Genomic DNA, 20,565 nt, shown 5'->3' on the forward strand with positions numbered 1-20,565 from the left:
AAATCCAGCATGGGGATGCAATGCACATAGCACAATCTTAGGCCTCCTGCTCAATCTGTTTTTGCATGAGTTGCTGCTGTTGTCCCTGGGAAAACATGAAGCTCATTAGTAGCAACTGGAACGGCTTAGTTTACCTAACATTTCATATAGGAATTATGCAAAAGCAATAGTTTGAGATGTCATCAAATTCAAAATCCTGTAGGAAATAACAAAACATCAGTAAAACATCACAGTAACAAATATAAACCTTAAATGCAACATGACTAGTAGAGACTGCTGTCTACATGGGTCCCTAGATTGGTCTCTAGTGTTGAATATTAAAAAAAGAACAGCTTTAAAATAATACACGGCAACACACAAAAAAAAATGGCATATATAAAACCATCTTTAATTATTTTCCATTCCATCTTCAATAATAGAATGTCTTCAAAAATATTTGTTTCTAATAGGCCAAGAACTGATCCATGTTTTTAAAAGCAAACTATGTTTGAAATGTATCATGTCCATATTCTTGTTATCAAGCTAAATATTAAAGCTGTGAACAAGCATTTTAAGACACAACACACTGTCATATATAATTTACTTATTCAACTCATTAATATAAACCATTTTGAAAAAAGTTTATTTGGCGATGCATATGTGATTTCTTGAAATGACTGATGGATTTTTAAGATGCATGTTCTATAATGTAGTGTCAACAGTAGCAATTTAAATTTCACCATCAGGAGCTGGTGGGACCCCACACCAGCAGGTGTCCTGCTCCAATGTCTTTGCCTTTTCCTTCCACCAAGCCCCCCAACATTGTTTTTCCAAGGTAAGGCTATTCAGCACTTTGCTGCTAACCTTTACCCGACAGTGGGGCCACGGATAAGAACTGTTTATTCTTTTTTCCACCAAAGCAACTTGCAAAGCATCTTCGCTATACGCCATGAAGGGACAATTCCACACTTGTTTTCCTATCACAGACATATCTGAATAAGGCAAGAGCATGTTTTTAGTTTAGCAAAAACAACTTTCCATGGAATTAAATTAAAACACAATCATGTCAAAAAAACAAACAAAAACAAACAAACAAAAAACTAAGTACAATGTTGTTAAAAACAAATCAAGAACATAATAATGCTAGAACATTTCAAATGTAATAACATCACAAGCATGTTTTGAGTAGTCTAACATACTACCAAAACTGCAGTTCCATACAAAGTAATCAACTTTTTTTTAAAGCCTTTATCTAGTAATGGATCCATATCGCATTTTGGAACATCCAAAATAAAGAGAACAAGAAGTGGAGTTTTAAACGTGTCTTGTGCATGAACCCCAATCAATAAAGAAGTAAGAGGACTGACGGGTAGAAATGTCACATATGGTTAACTTGAGACCCAGAGGGAGGGCTCTCCTTTTGGTCAATGTCCAGCTCAGTGTTGACCATTGCCAGGTCTTTGACCTGTCGTGGAGGTGCTGGGGGAGGGAGCGAGGGAGACTGCAGGATGTCGGCATACCTCTGTCTCGGTCTGGTCTCCCGCTGCAGAACTTTACTCAGCAGAGGCTTCAGGACCCCAATGGTTGGTTGGCTGTCATTAGTGTGTCCCTGGAATGGGCCTGAGGACTGTGCAGTAGAGGGCATGTTCTTCAGCACTATGTTCAGAATTGCAGTAACAGTCATGTCTTCTGGACAAAGGGCCCACAGTAAATCTAGGTAGGGGTCAAGGTCTCTATGCTGGGATACCTCACACAGCAGGGTGGTAAAAATCTCTTTGTTGAGAAGGGGGCTTTGGCGGCAGAACCTCTCTGCTACCTGGGTAACACGACCCCACTCACCTAGCCCTATAAGGATGCGGAGGGCTTGCATTATTGCATTAGGCCGCTGGCTACATAAGAGCAGCTCCACCTCCAAGTCCTGGTAAGCATCTATGCAAGGGACGATAGCAAGCACCCGCTTATATAAGGGTAGACTCTCAGAGCTTTCTTTTACTCCATAATTCCAGGATGAGTTGGAGGAGGTACCTGATTGCTGTTGTGCCAGCTCAAGAAACCTGGGAAGCCAGCTGGGTTGAAATTTAAACATGGATTTACACAGCAACTCAAAGACAGGTAGCACAGCATTGGCCGGAGTATGTTTCTGTTGGGTGAAGGTAGCCATTGTTTGAATAGGGCTTAGGACAATCTTCCACAATTCAGAAGGAGCTTTGGTAGATAATGATCCCGCACCGTTGCATCTGAGCTGGAGAACAGCCTGTATGGCTTGCCAGGCCTCAGTGGAGAACAAGTGGAAGATACTGTTCAGGTACTGAAGGTTTTCCTTATCCATTTCTGAGCTGAGCAGTCTGCATATTTCCTGTTGAACAAGGGTCTCACAGTAACTCCCTAGATCATTTTCTGAAGCCTTCACCATTGATGTTTTAATATCCTCCAGAACAATAAGACTTTTGAGCTCAGAGTCAAGAGAGATTAACAATTTACCATGTCCTGAAGCATCCTTCCCTGCTATTTTTATTGTCTGGTTGGTCAAGTAATCACTGATGATGGCTGCCAGTGAGATAGGTGCCTGAAACATTCCACCTGTCCTGAGTTTCTCTGCTGTTAGCTTTGTGGTGCTAAGACTTCTCTGTTGGTAATATTTGCATGCTTCCTCAAACACAGCCTCAACCAAGACTGCACTTGAGTGAATGGTCTCTGAATGAACTACTGATGCCTTGGGTTTGGCTTCAGCCTCTGTTTGGATGACCACAAATAAGCCAGCCTCTGAGAGCATCTGTGGGGAATGACTATCCAAACAGTTCACAAAAAGGAGGCCCTCTTTTTTCAGAGTGATTCTGTCTAGCTCTAGGCCACACTTAACATCAATCAAATACATCATCCTTCCCACAGCTAGTGCAAGGATGTCATGATAAATGTTTAGGCTGTTTTGTACCCCAGAATTAGTGAGGCAGTTGTCAGGAAGTTTATAAATTTGACGTAGAACGCCATCTCTTTGCATTATACACACCCATCCAGAACTGAGGAGGAGCAGGAGATCCCCACATCCAGTAGGGCAAAAACTATACACATCAGGAGGGGTGATGATGGACAGAATTCCAATGCAGTCGGTGACCAGATGCCTGAAGTCAGACTCCTTATTTGCTGTGGAATTTTTGATAAGGAGTGTTCCATTACTGGCACTGAGAATTTTAAAGATTTCATGCTGTGGTGACCATGTTAAAAAAACTTTTGAAATACTGATGAAAGACTCTTCCTTTATATCAGGCAGCAAATACACTATATCCCCAGAACTGATCACCAAATAACGAGGATTATTGTGCATAGCAGTTTTCACACCCCCTAAACAGACACCCCCCTCATTTATATCAAAAGATCTTTTACAGATGCAGAATCTAAAGTTACCGCAAGCAACATTGTGGACTGAAGAGCTGTTTGAAGGTCTCTCTTCACACCATATGATAAAATGTTGACTGATGCAAACAGAATTGATTTTAGCTCTAGGACTGTTACAGAGATCCACGGTTTGAAGTAAGTGCCATCCAGACTTACGCTCGGAGAATTTCCAGAATTCAGCCTTTCCGTTCTCAAATATTATTCCGAGCAGAGTAACACCATCGTCAGTGTTGCTTTGATCGAAGTAAATTAGGTCAACTATTGGGACATCCCGTGTCAGTACTAAATCGAAATGCTTCTTGCATTGTACAAGTTGAGGTCTTAGATACTTGTCATATGTCATGAGATCACTTTTCGGAGTATTCGGAGCATGCAGGATAACATGAATGTGTCGCCCATCTGGACTGACCCGAACATTTGATAAACAGTTTTTCCTAGAATTGTTGGAGTACGACTGCTTCAAAAAGTCTTTCAATTCTTTACCCCTTGTAAAATCACCAAAATCTGTCACCTGCTCCAAAGCATGCCGTGTCATATTAGCTGAAGTTGAAGAAATCCAGACAAGGAAGCAAACCGAATGGTAAGCAGTCGATGCCAGATCCTCAAAACGTTAGTTTAAGGCACTGACAACACACAAATGCCGAACATCTCTGCCTTTCGATGTTTGCAACGCTTCCAGTATAGTTAGTTATGAAATATCTTTGCAAGAAACAGACCTTCCTTTTTGTTCACCAACTCATCTTCTATCTGCCTCACCTCCTAACATCACGAGTTTGTTATTTTCCGGAAACTATGCGGACCTTTTTCAATAGGAGGAGTCAAAACGAATTCGCGCGACAAGCGCTATGCACTCCAGCGATCTACACATCATCACAGCTACGGTATTGAGGATGTAATGACTTGAAGATCAGCAACTATACACAGCAACACATGACACTTTTGTACCTTGACTTCTTCCTTACTGTGACGATTTCGTGTAGAAGACTAACCTTTAAAAATGACAAATAATCACTTTGAAATTTACTTTGAATACAAGTATTAACTGCTCAGATTTTCAGTCCTGTCATCTGCCAACTAGGTGGCAGTTTCTTGTTTCCAGAAAGGCGTCTCATGCAGTCTACACGACAATATTTAATTGACATTTATATGTTCTGTTCCTATTCCTTACAACAAATAAATGGTATCTAAAACAATATAGTGATAGGCTAACGCATAAATACGGTAGGATAACTAATTTCAACGTAACTTGAACGCGACTCTAATTCAAAGACTGAAATCAGGAAGTAGGCAAGTTCCTTGTTTATTTTGGCGGGGAGCCGTTCTCTCGCTTGACTGTGGACTCGTTAGCTATGTGGTAGATTTGGTAACTAAGTGAACGAAGTAGGTGATTGTAGTGAAAATAGTGGCGAGGTTAAGGTTTACGCGGTGCTGTCGTGCAGTGCTCGTTTTTTAGTGCGCCAGTCCGCAGGTACATGACTTGTTTGCGTTTCTGTGGCTAGCTATGTAAATTGACCGACGTGTCGTTAACTAGCTAGCAACAGTCAGCTGCTAGCGAATAGCTAACCAACTGAGTTACGAACTTTGAGCAAATTTTGCTAGCTAGCTTCTGCTCGTTAGCTAGCATTGTCTATTATTAGCTGGGTAGTTTTCAAGACATGGGTAACTTGACGGTCATAATCCCGGGCCCTGTTTCTAGTCTTATTAAAATAACCTAGCTATCTTTTGTCGTGTTTGGTGGTCACGCGTTTAAATAATATTTTAGTTACTAAAACGTGCTTTAATGTTTCGTTTCAAGGTGTCTAGTTTAGATCACACAAGCTTACAGTAAAAAATCTGAAGTATTATAGCTAGTAAACCAGCTAGATATCTAACCTAGCTAGCTGGTTTATTTATGTTAGGTATTATGTCCGAAGTCATAACTAGCAACCTGGCTGGGCACATTGGCACGTGCCAATAACTATAGAGATACATTTCATCACAGTTCGATAAATATGGTCCCTAGTTCAAACATTGACACATCTAGCTAGCATAGCTTTGTAATGGCTTGGACATCAAGGTATTGTGTTATGTGTATGCTGTTTTACACTTTTTGCATTAATTGAACCAATATAAATGTATAAGATACAAATGTTTTCCACCCTTTTATAGAGGGCCATCCTGGAGATGGCCGAGTCAAGGCGGAGAGTTAGCCGAGGAAGCCAGGAGGAGTCAGCTGGACATTCCAATGGATTTGGTGGCCGCAATAGGACAGAGCGAGTGGCTGACACAGGTGATGAGGATGAAGGTGCTGGTCCATCAGGGATCCATGAAGATGATGATGACCCAGCCCGTCGGAGGGAGATAAGGAGCCAGTACAGAGATCTCATCAACTCTGTTCATCGTGAGTTTCAGCACTGGGCTCTCCTCACATCTATCTTTTTAAACTCAGCTGTCTTGTAATTGCTATTACTCTTCAGAACTAAAATCCCTTCTGTTTTGTTTGTTACAGAAAATCGTGAAGACATGCTGAACCCTGCTAACAATAAACTAATTGATGTTTTAGAGGAAGCCAACAAGTTGTTTGCTAATGGTAATATATGCACTTTGTATCCACCAACTGTAATCTCTCTTCTGCATAATGTGGCAATTGTTTTCTGCCGTTCTTTTGTGCTCCAGTTCTGTTTCCAGGACATTTTGTGTGTTTCTTCTCAGTCAGGCAGGCTCGGGAGGCTGCTTTGGATGCTCAGCTTCTGGTCCTTGCCACAGACTTGGGGAGAGAGAAGGCCAGCCAGCTGCATGCAGAGGGCTCATCTTTTGACCCTTCTGCATATGCCCAGCACTTGGTGAGATTTGTTTGTTTTACTCTTGTGTTTCATTGCACTTTTTTCCCCCCAGATTATTTTAACATCAAATTAGGCAGCCAAGTAAACCTGGTTTTCATTGCATTACATAATTAATTACCTTAATTTGATCACTTTTTATTACTTTCTAAACTTTTTTTTTTTTTTTTTTGCAACACAGTTGTCCTTTATGGGTCTTAATCGCTTAGAAGAAGAGGACGGTAATGAGGATGACTGCTCAGATGGGTACTTACCTCCAGATGCCTGGCAGAGGCTTTCCAAAAGAGTGGAAAGCTGCTTCAAAACTGCCCCTTCATTCCATTACATGTGAGTGTTCCAACTAAACATGCATTTTGCAGAGGACAGACATGCTTAATCTTTGTTTTGTCTCAGTCGCTATCAGTTTTAGGCTGTCTGATTTTTGCCCTCACTTTATCAATGTTTGTATTTTATTTTGAATTTTAGGCTGGGCTCATTTTTGGTTGAACCTCCACCACCACGGCAGCGTATTGAGAGACAAAGGAAAGCTCCCAGCAAAGAAGCAAAACGAGTCATGCCCATTCAGGTCTGATTTAATTTATTTGTTTTATGTATTTCAATACTTCTAAACATTTTTGTTCTTTTAGATTAAATACACAACAGTTTCATTTTATCTTTACAGTTAAAGAAAATGGAAGAATCACATCAGGAAGCTACAGAGAAAGAGGTCGAGAGGATTTTGGGATTCCTCAACAAATACTATGCTGATAACTGTTAGTAGATTATTTGTAGTTAATTCCTGGCAGTAATGGTAAATTGTACTATAGTGTATGTGGTTTTATGTCTATGTATGCACAAATGTATGTATGTGTGTGTGTGTGTGTGTGTGTGTGTGTGTGTGTGTATGTGTATATATATATATATATATATATATATATATATATATATATATATATATATATATATATATATATATATATATATATGTATGTATACATAGTGTATGTATATGTGTGTGTATATGTGTGTATTATTTATTTATATATTGTATTATTTTTATGTGTGTGTGTATATGTATGTGTGTTATTTTTATATATATATATGTGTGTTTTATTTATATGAGAGGGAGGGAGAGGTTTTTTAGAAATCATTGTAATTTCTAAAGTATAATGACTTTACTTTGAATCTCCACAGCGGAGTCACCTATACCTTATTACGACTTTGTGATTGATCCTACGTCCTTCTCCCGGACAGTGGAAAATATATTTCACACTTCATTCCTCATCAGGGTAAGTGAAATTACTTGTCTGGGGATTAGATTTGTCTTTGCCAGATTTATGTCTTGCCTATTGCCTATCCAATTTCTACATTTTAATAAAACACTAGCCCACACTAGATCCAAAGATATTAGGTTCTAAAAGACTCCAGCAACTTAGCGGTTTCCCTTCTCTGTCATATAAATAAACTCAAAGCTCTTCACAAGTTGAGTCAGATGTTTAACCATAGAAATAGCCCTGCTGCAAGGCATTGAGATTGATGTCAACCACTTGCCTCACAGAAATATCAACGTTTTTAGCCTTGCCACTGATGATTTTGAGTTTTAGTGGATGTGATGTAGTCAACCATCACTGAAATTTCTGCCACTAGCTTGTGTTAAGGTTGCCGTGCAGCCTGCTGTACATTGGTTTATCTAAGTTATTTGTCCCTCTTTGGTGTCTCAGGATGGTCTGGCAAGGATTTATCTGGATAGTGAAAAGCTTCCGTGCATAGGTAAGATAGATTTCAGTGTTACATCACAGAATGCAATCTTGCCAGATTTGTAGCATGTTATGCCTTTCATTGGGGTTATGCATGTCTTTGTTTTCAGAGTAAATTATATTTTTGCAGCCATTTTGTTGTTAGCACTTATTATGCATTGATACTCTAACCATGCTCAGTGTGCCTTTGGATAGGTTTGTGTATATTTGTGCCCTGTAGTTCCAGTTGAGGAAGGTGAGGTAGAGCCTGGGGGAGCCACCACTCGTCAGCAGTGTATCATCTCAATCAGTCAAGCCAGCTGGAAGGTAAGCTCCTGTTAATACACATGCCTGCAGTTAACCTTAAACCCTAAACCAGTGGATGTACCTAGAACCGCATCCGTCTTGGGCCACACCTGTCCTCATAATGCATCAGCTCATTTGGAATGCATGTTTCTATTTGTATTAAATGTGTAGTGTGACACTGATAACAACAGTAAAATATTTCACTGTGATCAGAGGCTGATCATATGAGCCAGAGAAGGAGGTAGTTTCAATATACACCTTAGGAGAACCTGTCTTGTTTCTATCTCACAACACATTCTCTGCAACTGCATTTATTCAGCTGTCAAAATAACAGTCCACTACTGTGTATTCTGCACATTTGCGCATTTGTTGTGACTAGTGATTCTTACAGACTCTACTTTGTTCTGCAGGAGATCATCAAGGCCTTTGACATAAAAGACGGCTTGATTCCCCCGCCAGAAGAACCATCACAAGAAGACAGACAAGAGTAAACAAATAAACGTGTTCATACTCATCTTATACTTATGTACATACACTTTACCTTTTGAGTAAAGAATTTAATTTTTGTTCATACATTTAATATGTTTAAATATCAAATGAAGTAAAAGGGGTCAAATGTAAAGTGACAGTTATTTTTTTAAGTCTTTGAACATACCAAAACCAAGATCATTAGTCATATTTTATTTCACAGATGTATAACAGAAAATAATCTTTTGTTCAATGAGTAGCTTTTTAGTCTCCTTATTGAAAATCCTCTGAAAAACTAGAACACTGGTGATGTATGATTGTTTCCAATCTATCCCAAGCCCATTGGAGGTATCCTATGGAAGTTTCCAAGGTCAGGGAAGATTGGTGCAAAATTGCACACAAGTGGTGGATAATGGGTAGACTAAGCTAGACTTTAAATTGATAATGTATTCTGACCCTTTATTTAACAATGTGAGTACTCAATGGTCAACACAAGTTTTCTTTTATACAAATGTGCAAAATTTTGCCAAATGGATATTTCATCTACAGTCCCTAGGCAGGTTAATGTTAAAAAATACAAACAACCAGTCTATATACCAGTGTAAATATTTGTGATTAAAATACATTTGCTAATTATTTTCGATCAAGTTGTTGCTTTGTTTTTGTTTTTTTATACATATTGGGGCATTACATGTCAGTAATGTCAGTTAGACTCTGAAATATTAGTATGCTGACCTTTGTGGAATAAATGGTTTATTTCTGGGAACCCACCATGGCAACAGTATGTATAAAGAAGTGTAAGTCCTATTGTGTAGCAAAATGAGACATTTCTCTTTTTAATCACATTTCAGTCAAGTGGACCTTTTTTGTAGGGGGCAGCTTTGGGGAATTTTGTCTGAGGCTCAGGGTAGCATCATAAAAAGGAATGTGCCCCTTTAAAATGGTAGCTGCGTTCTTCCTTTCTGTCCTTTCTCCTCGCTGCATCTCACGCTCTGCTTCTGTCTCACACCCCCACCCCCTTCCTGCTCATGTCTGTTGGTGGTTCTGTGGATAATAGAGGGGCTTTTTACCCATTCGCAGTGCTGCTGTTCCAGGCTTAAGGAATGGAGGGAAGGGAAAAGCCCTCCTTTCTATTCATTTTCTTTAATTATGCTATTTATATAATTACACTTTTATGTAACAGAGCCTGAAGATGCATGTCACAGATGATCCCGGGGCTTTGCTGTAGATAAGGCTTGTTGTTCACACATCCACTCACACACTAAGGCGTTTCCTGCACACTTGCACTCACTTGCTCACATGCATCCAAGCCAGCTCTGTGAAGCCATGTTTCTGTAGTGGAGATGCAGTTCTGCAGAGACTATTTCTGCAAGCCTTGTAGTGCTGCCATCACCTCTCCTCAGGAGGACATGGAATACAGGATGGGGAATTGCATCGGAATCGCACATAACCAGGTAACACCTGCGTACCCATGCCATGGCAGACAGCACCCAGAGTGCCTGAGGAGCTAACACTGGGATATGTATGGGTGTGGATGGAGTATCAGTGCTCAGGGACTGCGGAGCAGAGGAGTGGATGAAAAGGAGGGAGGGATGGGGTGTGGCGATGTGTCCATGCTGGATGTACTGACGTCAGGGGGAGAGACCAGAAGGAGTGGAGGTGAGGATTAGGGCTGCTGCCGGCAGCACTGGCCTGTAGCTGTAGCGGCTGGACTGAAGAGGCAGTGTGTGGAGCAGAATGGAGAGAAAAGGAAAAGAGGGAGGAGCAGAACAAAGACGCAGCATGCAGGGCATAAGACTGGGAACGAGGCGGGGCGTGGAGCCTTGATGGAACAGAATAAGATGGGCCGTTTTAGTGCATCGGCTGTGTAGTGAAGGAGATGTATCCATGTAAGCATAGGCTGAAATTAGAAAATCAACATTTTGTTAGGTTACATAAGTGGGTATACAGATTGCAAGTGCTTAAGGGATAGAGCGTGCAGGTAGTGCTTTGATGCTGTGTATGCCTTGTTATAGCTTACTGCCATGTTATAAAAATAACAATAATATGTGTTGTCATTATCAGATAGGATGCTTAAAGGGGTGGTTGTATTAGGGGTTGTTCAGTTCCCTTGGGTTCAGTACCATTCCTCTGGGCCCAAACGGAGCGAGACACATGGATTGTTTACATCATTATTGCCGTCCTTTTTTGATCTGCCATGCTGTTCTCCAGCTGACATTTGAGATTATACACTGCACTGACTTTCGTTGTGATCCTACCAGCCACATACCTTATGCTTTACGGCTCATTGTGACAGGTGTGTTGCATACTTTCTAGTTATTAGTGAATAAATATTCAATTCTAACTTACCAGTGGGATGTAATTACACGGTGGTGTCTGTTGGTTGGATGCCATTTCAAACCCAGTCTCAGGCAATGTCTTCATGTTCCTTAAAGTGGTGGACACAGGGGTGAGCGTTATTCAGCTGCAAATCACGGTGTTGGAATGGTAACAGATTTGTTTCTGTGAAACTAGAGCTTAACTGAAATGAGCTGGAAATGCATGCACTGAACCCCTCTGCCCTTTGCCCCTGGCTTTACTAATGTTGATACAAGTCACCCATATCCCTTCACTTTCCACTGCATGATGGACAACGACTAAAGGCTGGGAAATGTACCCTGTTGCATAACCTTAACTAATAGTTAGTAAAAGAGTTACTCTCTGTGGGAGAGTAGGTGTTAGGAAGAAACACAAGACTGAAATCCATGCTGGGGCATCTGCATGGATATGATTAGAAATCATGAGAACACTCCTGCTGGGTTTTCCAGTGCCATGGCATTAGGGCGAGGGTAAGATGCTGTGTCATTGTTTAGCACACACTCTGAAGCTGAGGGGTGTGAGGTAGGGGGTGAAGCCCTGGCTATATGCCTGCAGTATGCTGTTTATTTACAGTGTTACCTAGTGGCATGTCCTGTCCAGCTGTCTCTGTCTCCCCTGCCCTGTCAGGGAGAATGTGTCCCCCCTCTGGCATGACCGTTAGTTCATACTCTTCCCTCTCCTCCACTCCATACTCTCCCCTTAACTGCCCCCTCCTTCACCTTTCCACGACTGTGGACAGATATAGTGCCGCTGTGAGCTGCTTTCCTTAGAAGGGGCTTGCTAGTTAAAAGCTGTGATTATGTTAATGGATTTACATGTCTGCTTAGTATTTGCTCCAGCTAAATGTAAACTCATGAACTGGGAGGAGTAATGGCTATTGCTACTCTAAGGTGAGTGAGCAAATAGTTTTTTATATCAGAAGGACAGTGACTTATTGTTATTGGTTACTCTCTGGTCTAATTTAATTTATGAACTGACCCAGTTAATCTTCACCTAGACCTACTACCAACACCTGCTTGTTGGATGTAATTATTACAGAACTGTGTACATTTTTGATATAATTTATGATTGAAAAACTTACTAGTAAAAAAATCAGTGTTTTCGCGTTAAAGTAAGCTACAGTTCAGAATACAAATACTGTCATTAAAATGTGCTGCAGATGCAGTGCTTGTGGTTGATCTGTGTATATGAATATATATGCTGTAGGGCCATATGAAACTAAGCTCAATATTCACCATGACATCTTACCATGCTAAGTGAAAGAGGCAAGCAAACAGCAGCACCAAATAACACAATTATGACATGCAGAAGCACAAACACATCTTTACCTAAAAGGCCTGGAAGTCCATTCTGTTCACACTAATAGTGTATGGAGGCATTGCACAAGCATGGTGGTCATTTTTCTACACACTTGTTGCTTCTCCACTGAACCAGATATACAGAAATACAGTTTCCTAACAAAACTCCAGCTAAACTCCCTGCTGTTTGGACTACTTGTGTTGTCCCTTGAGGAAATTATAGAAGCGCTATTACTCAGGGTATCTTATTTAAGAAGGAAAGCACGAGTGTGTTCCAGAATTAAGGACAACTGCTGCTGACACCGGGGTAGAGATGACGGAAGGGGAGTATATTTATAACATGGTTCATATTCAGATCAGTTCATTCTGTCAAAACATGTCAGGTCCACAAACAGATCATCTGTTTTTGATTGCTTTGACTGCTATCTTGTGATCTGCTACACTGATTTTATCTTTTGGGAGTACAACCCGGATATGGGATCATTAGTTATTTTCTCTCTTATTCTTTTGATGGCTCACAATAGGTACATTTAAATTGGTCCATTAATGTTTCTGTTATATGCTACGGTACCAGAGCCATATGCATTGAGCATAATAATCCATGCCACTTAGATCCTTAGCACATCCACTCCTGTTTGAGGGAAGTCTGTTTGAGATCTGATGGGGCTCTCAGCAGCAGAGGGAGACAGAGAGAAGCTGCTGGTGACTAGCTAACTATGGCAGTATTCTCCATAAACAGCACCTCAACAGACAGTACAAATCCATTGCTGAGTAAGTGATAGTTGTGCACAGAAAGACCTGACAGGTTTTGCACTGAACAGTCAACAGATCAGAAAGGCTGGCAACTATCAAGAATAGAAGGCCCATTTTATTCTGTATTGAGAAATGTTAAAAATAATATTAAATTATGTGTGTGTGTGTGTGTGTGTATATATATATATATATATATATATATATATATATATACACACACACACACACACACACACACACACACACACTGGCTATGGACCACTAGGCAGGTGAGCTCTGCCAGATGGTTTAGTGTGTAATGAATCTGAGTTCTGCAGGTCAGGGGTTATGGGTTTTAAGCAGGCTAATGTCTTATGCTCCCATACAATGAAAGTTTTGCACCAAGATGCATAACTGTTTCCCCCCATGGGTTAATGTTCATGCAAACCAGGACAGAATTAACCACTGACAGATGTGATTAAGTGTCAGTAGCACGAAATATGCTGAGAACATGTTTGCATCTGTGTAATTCTAAATATGAGCAACAGGCTAATAGCACTGGGATGCATAGACTACTTTGCTTGTGTGTGTATATAGACCCAGACAGACATGCACATTTGTTTAGATAAATTGCACAACATGCACAATGTGCATTGCTGAAGGTGCTGACCCAGGTCTTGTGGTGATAAAAAGATTTTCCTTTCCCTTTCACATAAATTTTTAAATGTGTAATATAAAGCTGTAAGTACTACATACGTTGAAGTTTTTTTTTTCTTTCCCTCCCACTGTGTCTGCTTTTCTGATACTGGAAAAGAATACTTTAACTGTGTAATTTTCCTGTGCTTATAAAGAGTGTTAAACACTAAATGCAAGGAATAGGTTTTGGTGTAGTTGGAACGTTCCGGCTGAATCATTAGCAGCATTCCTTGTGTAGGAGAGACAGACAATTCAACCTGCCAGTTAATGGTTTGCCACTAAAGTGCAAATAAAACATTCTGGAATCATTTTCAATTACCTTCTAGACATGTTGCAAGAAAGCAGGTCATATCTCCTGCAGCATTAGCCCTTTGCTCAGAATCTAAGTCACTATACAGTACAAGTTCTTTCTCACCAATAAGAGAAAGTGTGTTGGGTTAGCCGGCGGGTCTGTGCTTTGCTCCAGCAGAGGGATCTTGCCTTATGGGCCTCTAATCTCACCACATGACAGGCGGACACGCACAACCACACACACCAACGTTTCCCCTCTGTGTGTTTGAAGTCAAAACACCTTCAGACGTCTGAGGAGGGAGCAGCGTTTGGCTCTCGCCCCTGGTGCCTCTCGCGTGCTCAGCCCTTGTTCCTCCGCTCCCTCCGAGGTGGGTGGCGGTGGGGAGTGACGGCTCTCTGCTCTGCTCACTAAGAACCATGGGAAACGAGAACAGCTCCACAGGCCTGCCGGTAAGCGGGAGGATGCTCACAAAGACCCACTTTCTCGCTCTGTGTAGCACGCCACAGTGCCATAGACCATAAAGCTGCAGCCAGCTGCCCTGTTTGAAAGCTGAGTGTACACTAATAACCAGGCTTGTGCTTTTTCTAGTGCTGTGCAGATGTCTGTGGCATTTAGTGAGGTCTGCTTGCATTCCCACCCTAATGAACTTTTTTTTTTTTTCCTGTTGCACCGCCCTTGAGATACCAGCAAAAGGCAAGGGCAGAGGCAGAGTGTGCCGTGGTGTGGGTATCAGATTAATCAAAGGATTATTGCTTTGTCTGAATTTAGCTTTGACAATCTGCAGGTGGGACGTGTTCTGTCTCTGCAGGTGGTGGAGTTACATGTTGCAGTTTCATCAATAATGCATGACATGTGACCTATAAAATTCTTACCGATGTCTGTAGAAAGCTTGCAATTTTTTTTTTCTGCTATTCATGTCTGCCCTTAAACTTAATACACACTGCAAAATGCAGCTTTGAAGTTTACCCCTGTTCAGTTCTAACAGGCTTGAGTTAGATGGCAAAATACTCAAGAGAATCTATGTATACTTCTTAAACAGACTGAAAAGCTCCCCTGTGTTGTGGAATTTAGGGATTATCTCAATAGGATCATTTTAAAGGTTGAATTGTGCTCTGCTGTTAGTGCATGGCTGACCACTCACTTTGTGTTTGCTCAGAGTGCTCTGAGTGTTCTTGGTTGTGCTCCAGCAACAATGGCATTGTAGACTCTCTGTTGCATATTATGACTCAAAGCTGCCATGCATTTTGTTCCTTCCTGCCTTTCACATGTGTGTGACTCAGCCACAGGAGGGCGCCACGGACAACGTAGTGCTCTTTCCTCCACAGGAAGTACAGCCTTGGTCCACATATAAGGTACTGGTGGATTGCAATTAGCAGAGTGGCCCGAGGACTAACTTATATGTATGTGGTTGTGTTCTCTGAAGTATTTTAGGCAGGTTGGGTTGAAAATGTGTACATAATGACAGTAAGTGGGTCAGTTAAGTAGAACAAATAACAACCATTTCCATGACACAGGTGGGTGTTAGAAGGAAACATGACTTGAGTCAGTTGTCAGAATTAGTACTGTGTGAAAGCAGTCTGAGAGCTCCTCAGTTCTGGGAAAGGGCATGAAAGGGACCAGGGGGAATAGTAAGACCAAAATAATTAGGGGCCTAGAGAGAAATACAGCCCAAATCTGGCAAACTTACTCCATGTCTGTGTGTATGCGTGTAACCTGATTTAAGCATGTGTAAAGCATTTGTCTGTGTGTACCATGCTTAAAACAGCTGTTTGTGTGTGTGTGTGTGTGTGTGTGTGTGTATGTGTGTGAGTGTGTGTGTGTGTGTGTATGAGTGTGTGTGTGTGTGCGCGTGTGTATGAGTGTGTGTGTGTGTGTGTGTAATCTGATTCCCACAATGTAGACACTAAAAGTCACCTTTGGCCCTTTTCCCAGCATTCACCTGCAGTAGGAGTGTCACAATGCAGCTTTCAGCCTTCATAGCAGGAAGAGATAGAACCAGGCAGAAAAGGAAGGAAGGAGAGAGAAAGAGGGAGGGGCTGACAGAAAGAGAGGGGGAGGGGACAGACGAAAGAGGAGTGTTATGTTGAAAGAGTGTGCAGGAGGGGGAAGGACTTTCCTTCAAATGGCCTGTGTTGCTTTTTCTGTGAGCCTTGTAGTTTCGGCACCTTCCTGGTAGGCTGAGAAGCGTCGTCTGTGTAAGAGTTGTTTGCTCACAGGCACACACGTGGTCCCTGTGTAGCGGGTGTCTGCCGTTGCCCTCAGAAGGGCATGGAGCTTTAGTGGCAAGAGGAGTAGAGAGGAGGGGGGCAGCTGGTTCAGGACGGCAGGGAGGCTGGGCCCTGGGGCATGTGCTGCGACTAGGCTGGCTGCATCACAACACACGACATCGCCACTCACCCTCTCACACCACTGCACTGTCCCACACTCATCTGTGGGTTCTCCTCACAGCCAAGGTGAGTGTGTTATTGGAAACCTGGCATGGCGGTATGTGATTGTAGTGACAACACTGCTGCTATTAATGACTGTGTTTGTATGAGAGTGGAAGAACAAGTTCCAGTAAACTGTTCCGGTTCTGTACATTGTTGATTTGTCATGTAAGTTTGATCATAGTGTATGTTTTTAAATTTGTTGTATCCAGTATAGAAACAACATGTATACATATGTTTAGAATTGGTGCATGGACCTATACTATTTTCTAAAATATATTAATAGTATAAAACAGAAGCCTAACTTTCATAACAATTAGCTAGTAATTAGTGGAGGCATGTTTTGAGTTTTGCTATTGCCATGGTAACCAGTATGTTGCTTGGGCCATGTTGGTGAGGAGTTACTGTATAATAATCTGCTTATTCACATGGTAGGGCAAACCATTAGGGAACTTTTTTTTTTCAGATTCACTGGACCTGTAGGCCAGAGGATAAAGTTGGACACACCTCATGTTTTACCTGCCAAGACCATTAACTTTACAACTTTAATTACACTATACTTCATCACCCCAATATGTAGCCTGTCTGTTTGCTAATGCACTCATAGATAATCAAAATCACTTTGACTTTCTCACTGTTAAGTTGCCACAAAGAAAAAACAGAATATACGTGATCACGTTTACAAAATTTGATCCCAGGAGTTAATTATATAGTTTTTATTTAATGATTTGTTTACATGCTTCTTTAGCAAGTCTAGATAAGCATATAGAGATAAGCACAAGGAGACACTGGTCTATAATAAAGTTCATGTTGTATGCAGGTAGTTTTTGTAGGGCTCTTTTGTGTGCTTGGACAATTTGCAGACATTAAAGGTGAAGCACATTTAAGGAAGTGGAAGAAGAAAAAAGTTAAATGGAGTTTGAATGGTCATTGGAATTACATAGAAAACAAAGCAATACAACAACAAAAAAAGTACAAGTAAAACAAGAGGAGACGTTTATTGAAAGCCCTAATCCTGATTCCATGAGCTTGACATAAAAATTCAGCCAGATAACCCATTCCCACATTTTTTTTTTTTTTAAATATTACTTTACACTGATGAATTGTCATTTGGAATCTTCATCTAGGAGTGATGGTAGGTGTGTGGACAAATTTTGGAACTGAGAATTGATCTGATTAAATGTTATGACAACTAATATCTTCACCTAATTCAAATCCCACATTTTGCCTAGCTGTACTGGCCTGGTTTGACCTGTTATTCCACTAAGGGTTAGACTCCAGTTTGTATCTTTCTGAACCTTGTAAACATAATTTTAGTCAGGCTGCATGCTTTTTTGCAAATATATATTTTTTAAAGTAAACTTTATTTTATTACAAAATCTAATCTATTATTTATGATTAAAAATATTATTTCTTCATTCATTTGGCAGTCTGGCACTATAAACAGCCCAAGGTGAAAAATAAGGAATGCACATGTGTCTGTTGATTAAGACTGTGCACTATGTTGTCTATTAACTGCAGTATTAGCCTTTGTAATTCAGGGGAAGCCTCAATATTCAATTGCAGCTTCCTCTGACTTAATTTGATTGTGCTGTGAGCAGCCTGACCAATTTCTGGTGTCATGGATGAGTTTTCTGTGGTGTTTTGATAAATCATTGTGTTCACATCATAAAAAGCAGGCCAAAATAAGCAGGCCAATCTTTATTTGTGACACATCACAAATAATGATTTCAAGGTATGTCATGATTACAATATGTAATAATATAATAGCAATATAATATTTTGTCGATACTGTATGGGTGTGTGATGTGTGTGTACATAGTTGTTTGAGGTACAGACAGTTCTGTCACCCTGCTCAGAACAGTGCAGTCTATTGTGGGTAAAAGGAGCTGTATTTATGGTCAGAACCAGGTGGAGTGCGTGATACATGGGGTGGAGACGTTTTGGGGACTCTTTTCAAGTACTGTCATTCACTAAATGTCCCAAACGCCATACACAGACTTTTGTGGTAACATGCCGACATATGATTAGATGTTTGTAAATGGCTCCATGTTTCTCTGGGTTAGATGGAGATTTATAGCTTTGGAAAAGAACAGAAAGCAAGGAAAACAGTTGAACTGGTTCAGTCAGTGTTTTTAATCATTTCTCTCAATCCTCTTTTCAGTGGAAAAATGCCTGAACTACTGTACTGTCAGGATCCAGAAGAACATTCTTAAACTAGTTCAGTGAGAAACTCCACTGTAGTGTGACTTTTTATAATAGCCTTTATTGTGTGTAAAGGACTACTGTTTATCTGTACAAAACTGATTTTCATGTTCCAACTACCTTTAGCACACTGTTGTCTTTTAAATTTTATCTAACAGATGTGTAAATCATATCTCATACATCTGTCTCTTCCTAAATGTATTTTAGATCTTTTTGTTGCTGATGTCACAGTGACAAAAGGTTAGGGTGTGTAATCTGAAATAGCTCATCTTAGCATTGCCTTGACATACATTGTTTGAAATGAAATGTTGAAGATTCCATGTGTCAACAGTAATGCTATGCATATTTAATTTCTTAGTCACTGGTAAATAAGTCTGAACTACCACAGAATTATTTTGTGAACACGTTTTTGGACATGGAATAAATCACAAATTGATTATTTATTCGCACTGATGGACACAAATTTGCATTGGGGATTCCACTAACCATTAATTCCCTTCCTGGTGTCTGTCAGGCTGAAGCGCACACTGAAGTCAGTTCAGCTGGGGAGAAAACCACCAGCACAGAGGACGGGCTAGTCCACACAGAGGCACGCTCTTCACAGGGCAGTGCAGGGCCTGCAGCAAAAGGGGAGAGCCACGCTCCCGAGGAAGAGGAGCAGGAGGAGAGCCAGACAGGACTAGAAGAGGAACTGGAGTTTCCCCATGACCTGCTTCCCAGCATAGATCTGAGCGCTGAGCTCAACCTTACTTGGGGAGCTTCGCTCAGGTAAGCCTCGCTCTGATCTGCCTCTCTTCTGTCTTCCTCTCTGCCTTTCTTTCTGTGTCTTTCCATGGCACAGACACATGCAACACACGCTTAAAGAATAATATGTTGAAGGCTGGCACTGACACAGGTTCTCAGGATAAAATAGAATCAAGGCAAATGTCTGTTATCATGTAGCTTGCAAAGGTTAGGTTTCAGCAGGCCACAGCTTTGGAAACCTTTACCCATCTGATGCAAATTCCACATCCAGCATTTTTTTTGTCTACTCACTTCAGGTAACATTTTGTGTGTAACACAGGACATTGCTCAATATGGCCTTACACTTTGAATGAGCTAAGGAGGTCAAGATCACTGCTGCTTTTTTAATGAAGATGATCTCAGTATGGCCTAAACATAATGCCGAGGCTGAAGAGTACACTCACAGTTGATACAAGTCACAATTTTTTTGTTATTGGGAAAATTAATCATTTTTGTTTACATATTTAAGCACTCTGAAACATAGTCTTTATACCTTACTGTCCAGACATGAACAAATAACCTGACCAAATAAATACTGTTTCACAGGCCTAGTGAGATGAGGAATGAATTTCCATGAATCTGTGACTCACTGTTGTGGAAGGTTTGACCTGAGTAACTTCTGGCAGGCCTGTGTAAGAACATTTGGTGGTTGAAGTGGTAATGCAGGTGTAATGTAAACAGTGACTGTTTAAATACCGACACTGAAATGTGGTTGGAGAGGACGTAACTTCTAGAGCTTGGTTAGATTTGTTGGTTGAGTAAATAAATCTTATCCATCACACATCTTATGCATTAGACACTTATTTGTTCATTCTTAATATGTAAAATATGTACTGTGTAGTTCTCACTGATATTTTTACTGTAACATTCACTTAGTTGATTAAAAATTAACTCATTAATTGGAAAAGAAAATAGGAAGGACTTCTGTCCACTCACACTGTTTAGAAAATGAGAGTCAGTGGATAATTTATGGCTGGTCACAGAGAGAGCTATTTAGATGCTTATTTTGCAAAGGAAGCACTGAGGTGTCTTGTGTGGCTCATACATGATGTGTTATGATTTTAAGTTGATGGATGTGTGTGTATATGTATGTGT

General features: G+C 40.7%; 3 protein-coding genes across 6 annotated transcripts in view; 2 read left to right on the forward strand and 1 right to left on the reverse strand.

Annotated features, from left to right (window-relative positions):
- Nucleotides 1-105: 105 nt before the first annotated feature.
- Nucleotides 106-4,141, reverse strand: LOC113589766 (HPS6 biogenesis of lysosomal organelles complex 2 subunit 3). Its single transcript, XM_027029563.2, has one exon. It carries the CDS (start codon nt 3,905-3,907, stop codon nt 1,358-1,360), a length of 2,550 nt encoding a protein of 849 aa, XP_026885364.2. The 5' UTR covers nt 3,908-4,141; the 3' UTR covers nt 106-1,357.
- A 210-nt stretch (nt 4,142-4,351) lies between these two features.
- Nucleotides 4,352-9,446, forward strand: nsmce4a (NSE4 homolog A, SMC5-SMC6 complex component). Of its 2 annotated transcripts, none has more exons than XM_027029582.2 (11): nt 4,352-4,659; nt 5,521-5,752; nt 5,861-5,941; nt 6,064-6,194; nt 6,373-6,518; nt 6,657-6,756; nt 6,853-6,943; nt 7,365-7,459; nt 7,892-7,940; nt 8,148-8,233; nt 8,623-9,446. In XM_027029582.2, exons 2-11 carry the CDS (start codon nt 5,536-5,538, stop codon nt 8,701-8,703), a joined length of 1,077 nt encoding a protein of 358 aa, XP_026885383.1. In that variant the 5' UTR covers nt 4,352-4,659; nt 5,521-5,535; the 3' UTR covers nt 8,704-9,446. The 2 variants fall into 2 exon arrangements, with proteins under 2 accessions (XP_026885383.1, XP_026885382.1); XM_027029581.2 differs by lacking the exon at nt 4,352-4,659 and adding an exon at nt 4,667-4,840.
- Nucleotides 9,447-9,541: 95 nt separating this feature from the next.
- The window catches only part of tacc2 (transforming, acidic coiled-coil containing protein 2), a 56,536-nt gene continuing 45,512 nt past the window's right edge, over nt 9,542-20,565 (forward strand). The window contains exons 1-2 of one of the 3 annotated variants that reach the window (XM_035531450.1): nt 9,542-10,134; nt 19,202-19,455. In XM_035531450.1, the coding sequence (XP_035387343.1) occupies nt 10,024-10,134; nt 19,202-19,455 (365 nt within the window). In that variant the 5' untranslated portion in view covers nt 9,542-10,023. Of the gene's footprint in view, nt 10,135-16,235; nt 16,510-17,599; nt 17,618-19,201; nt 19,456-20,565 lie in introns of those variants that run through there. The other 2 variants (XM_035531453.1, XM_035531451.1) reach the window with 2 other exon arrangements.

Source organism: Electrophorus electricus, chromosome 11 (assembly GCF_013358815.1).
Source record: "Electrophorus electricus isolate fEleEle1 chromosome 11, fEleEle1.pri, whole genome shotgun sequence".
Taxonomy (NCBI): domain Eukaryota; kingdom Metazoa; phylum Chordata; class Actinopteri; order Gymnotiformes; family Gymnotidae; genus Electrophorus; species Electrophorus electricus.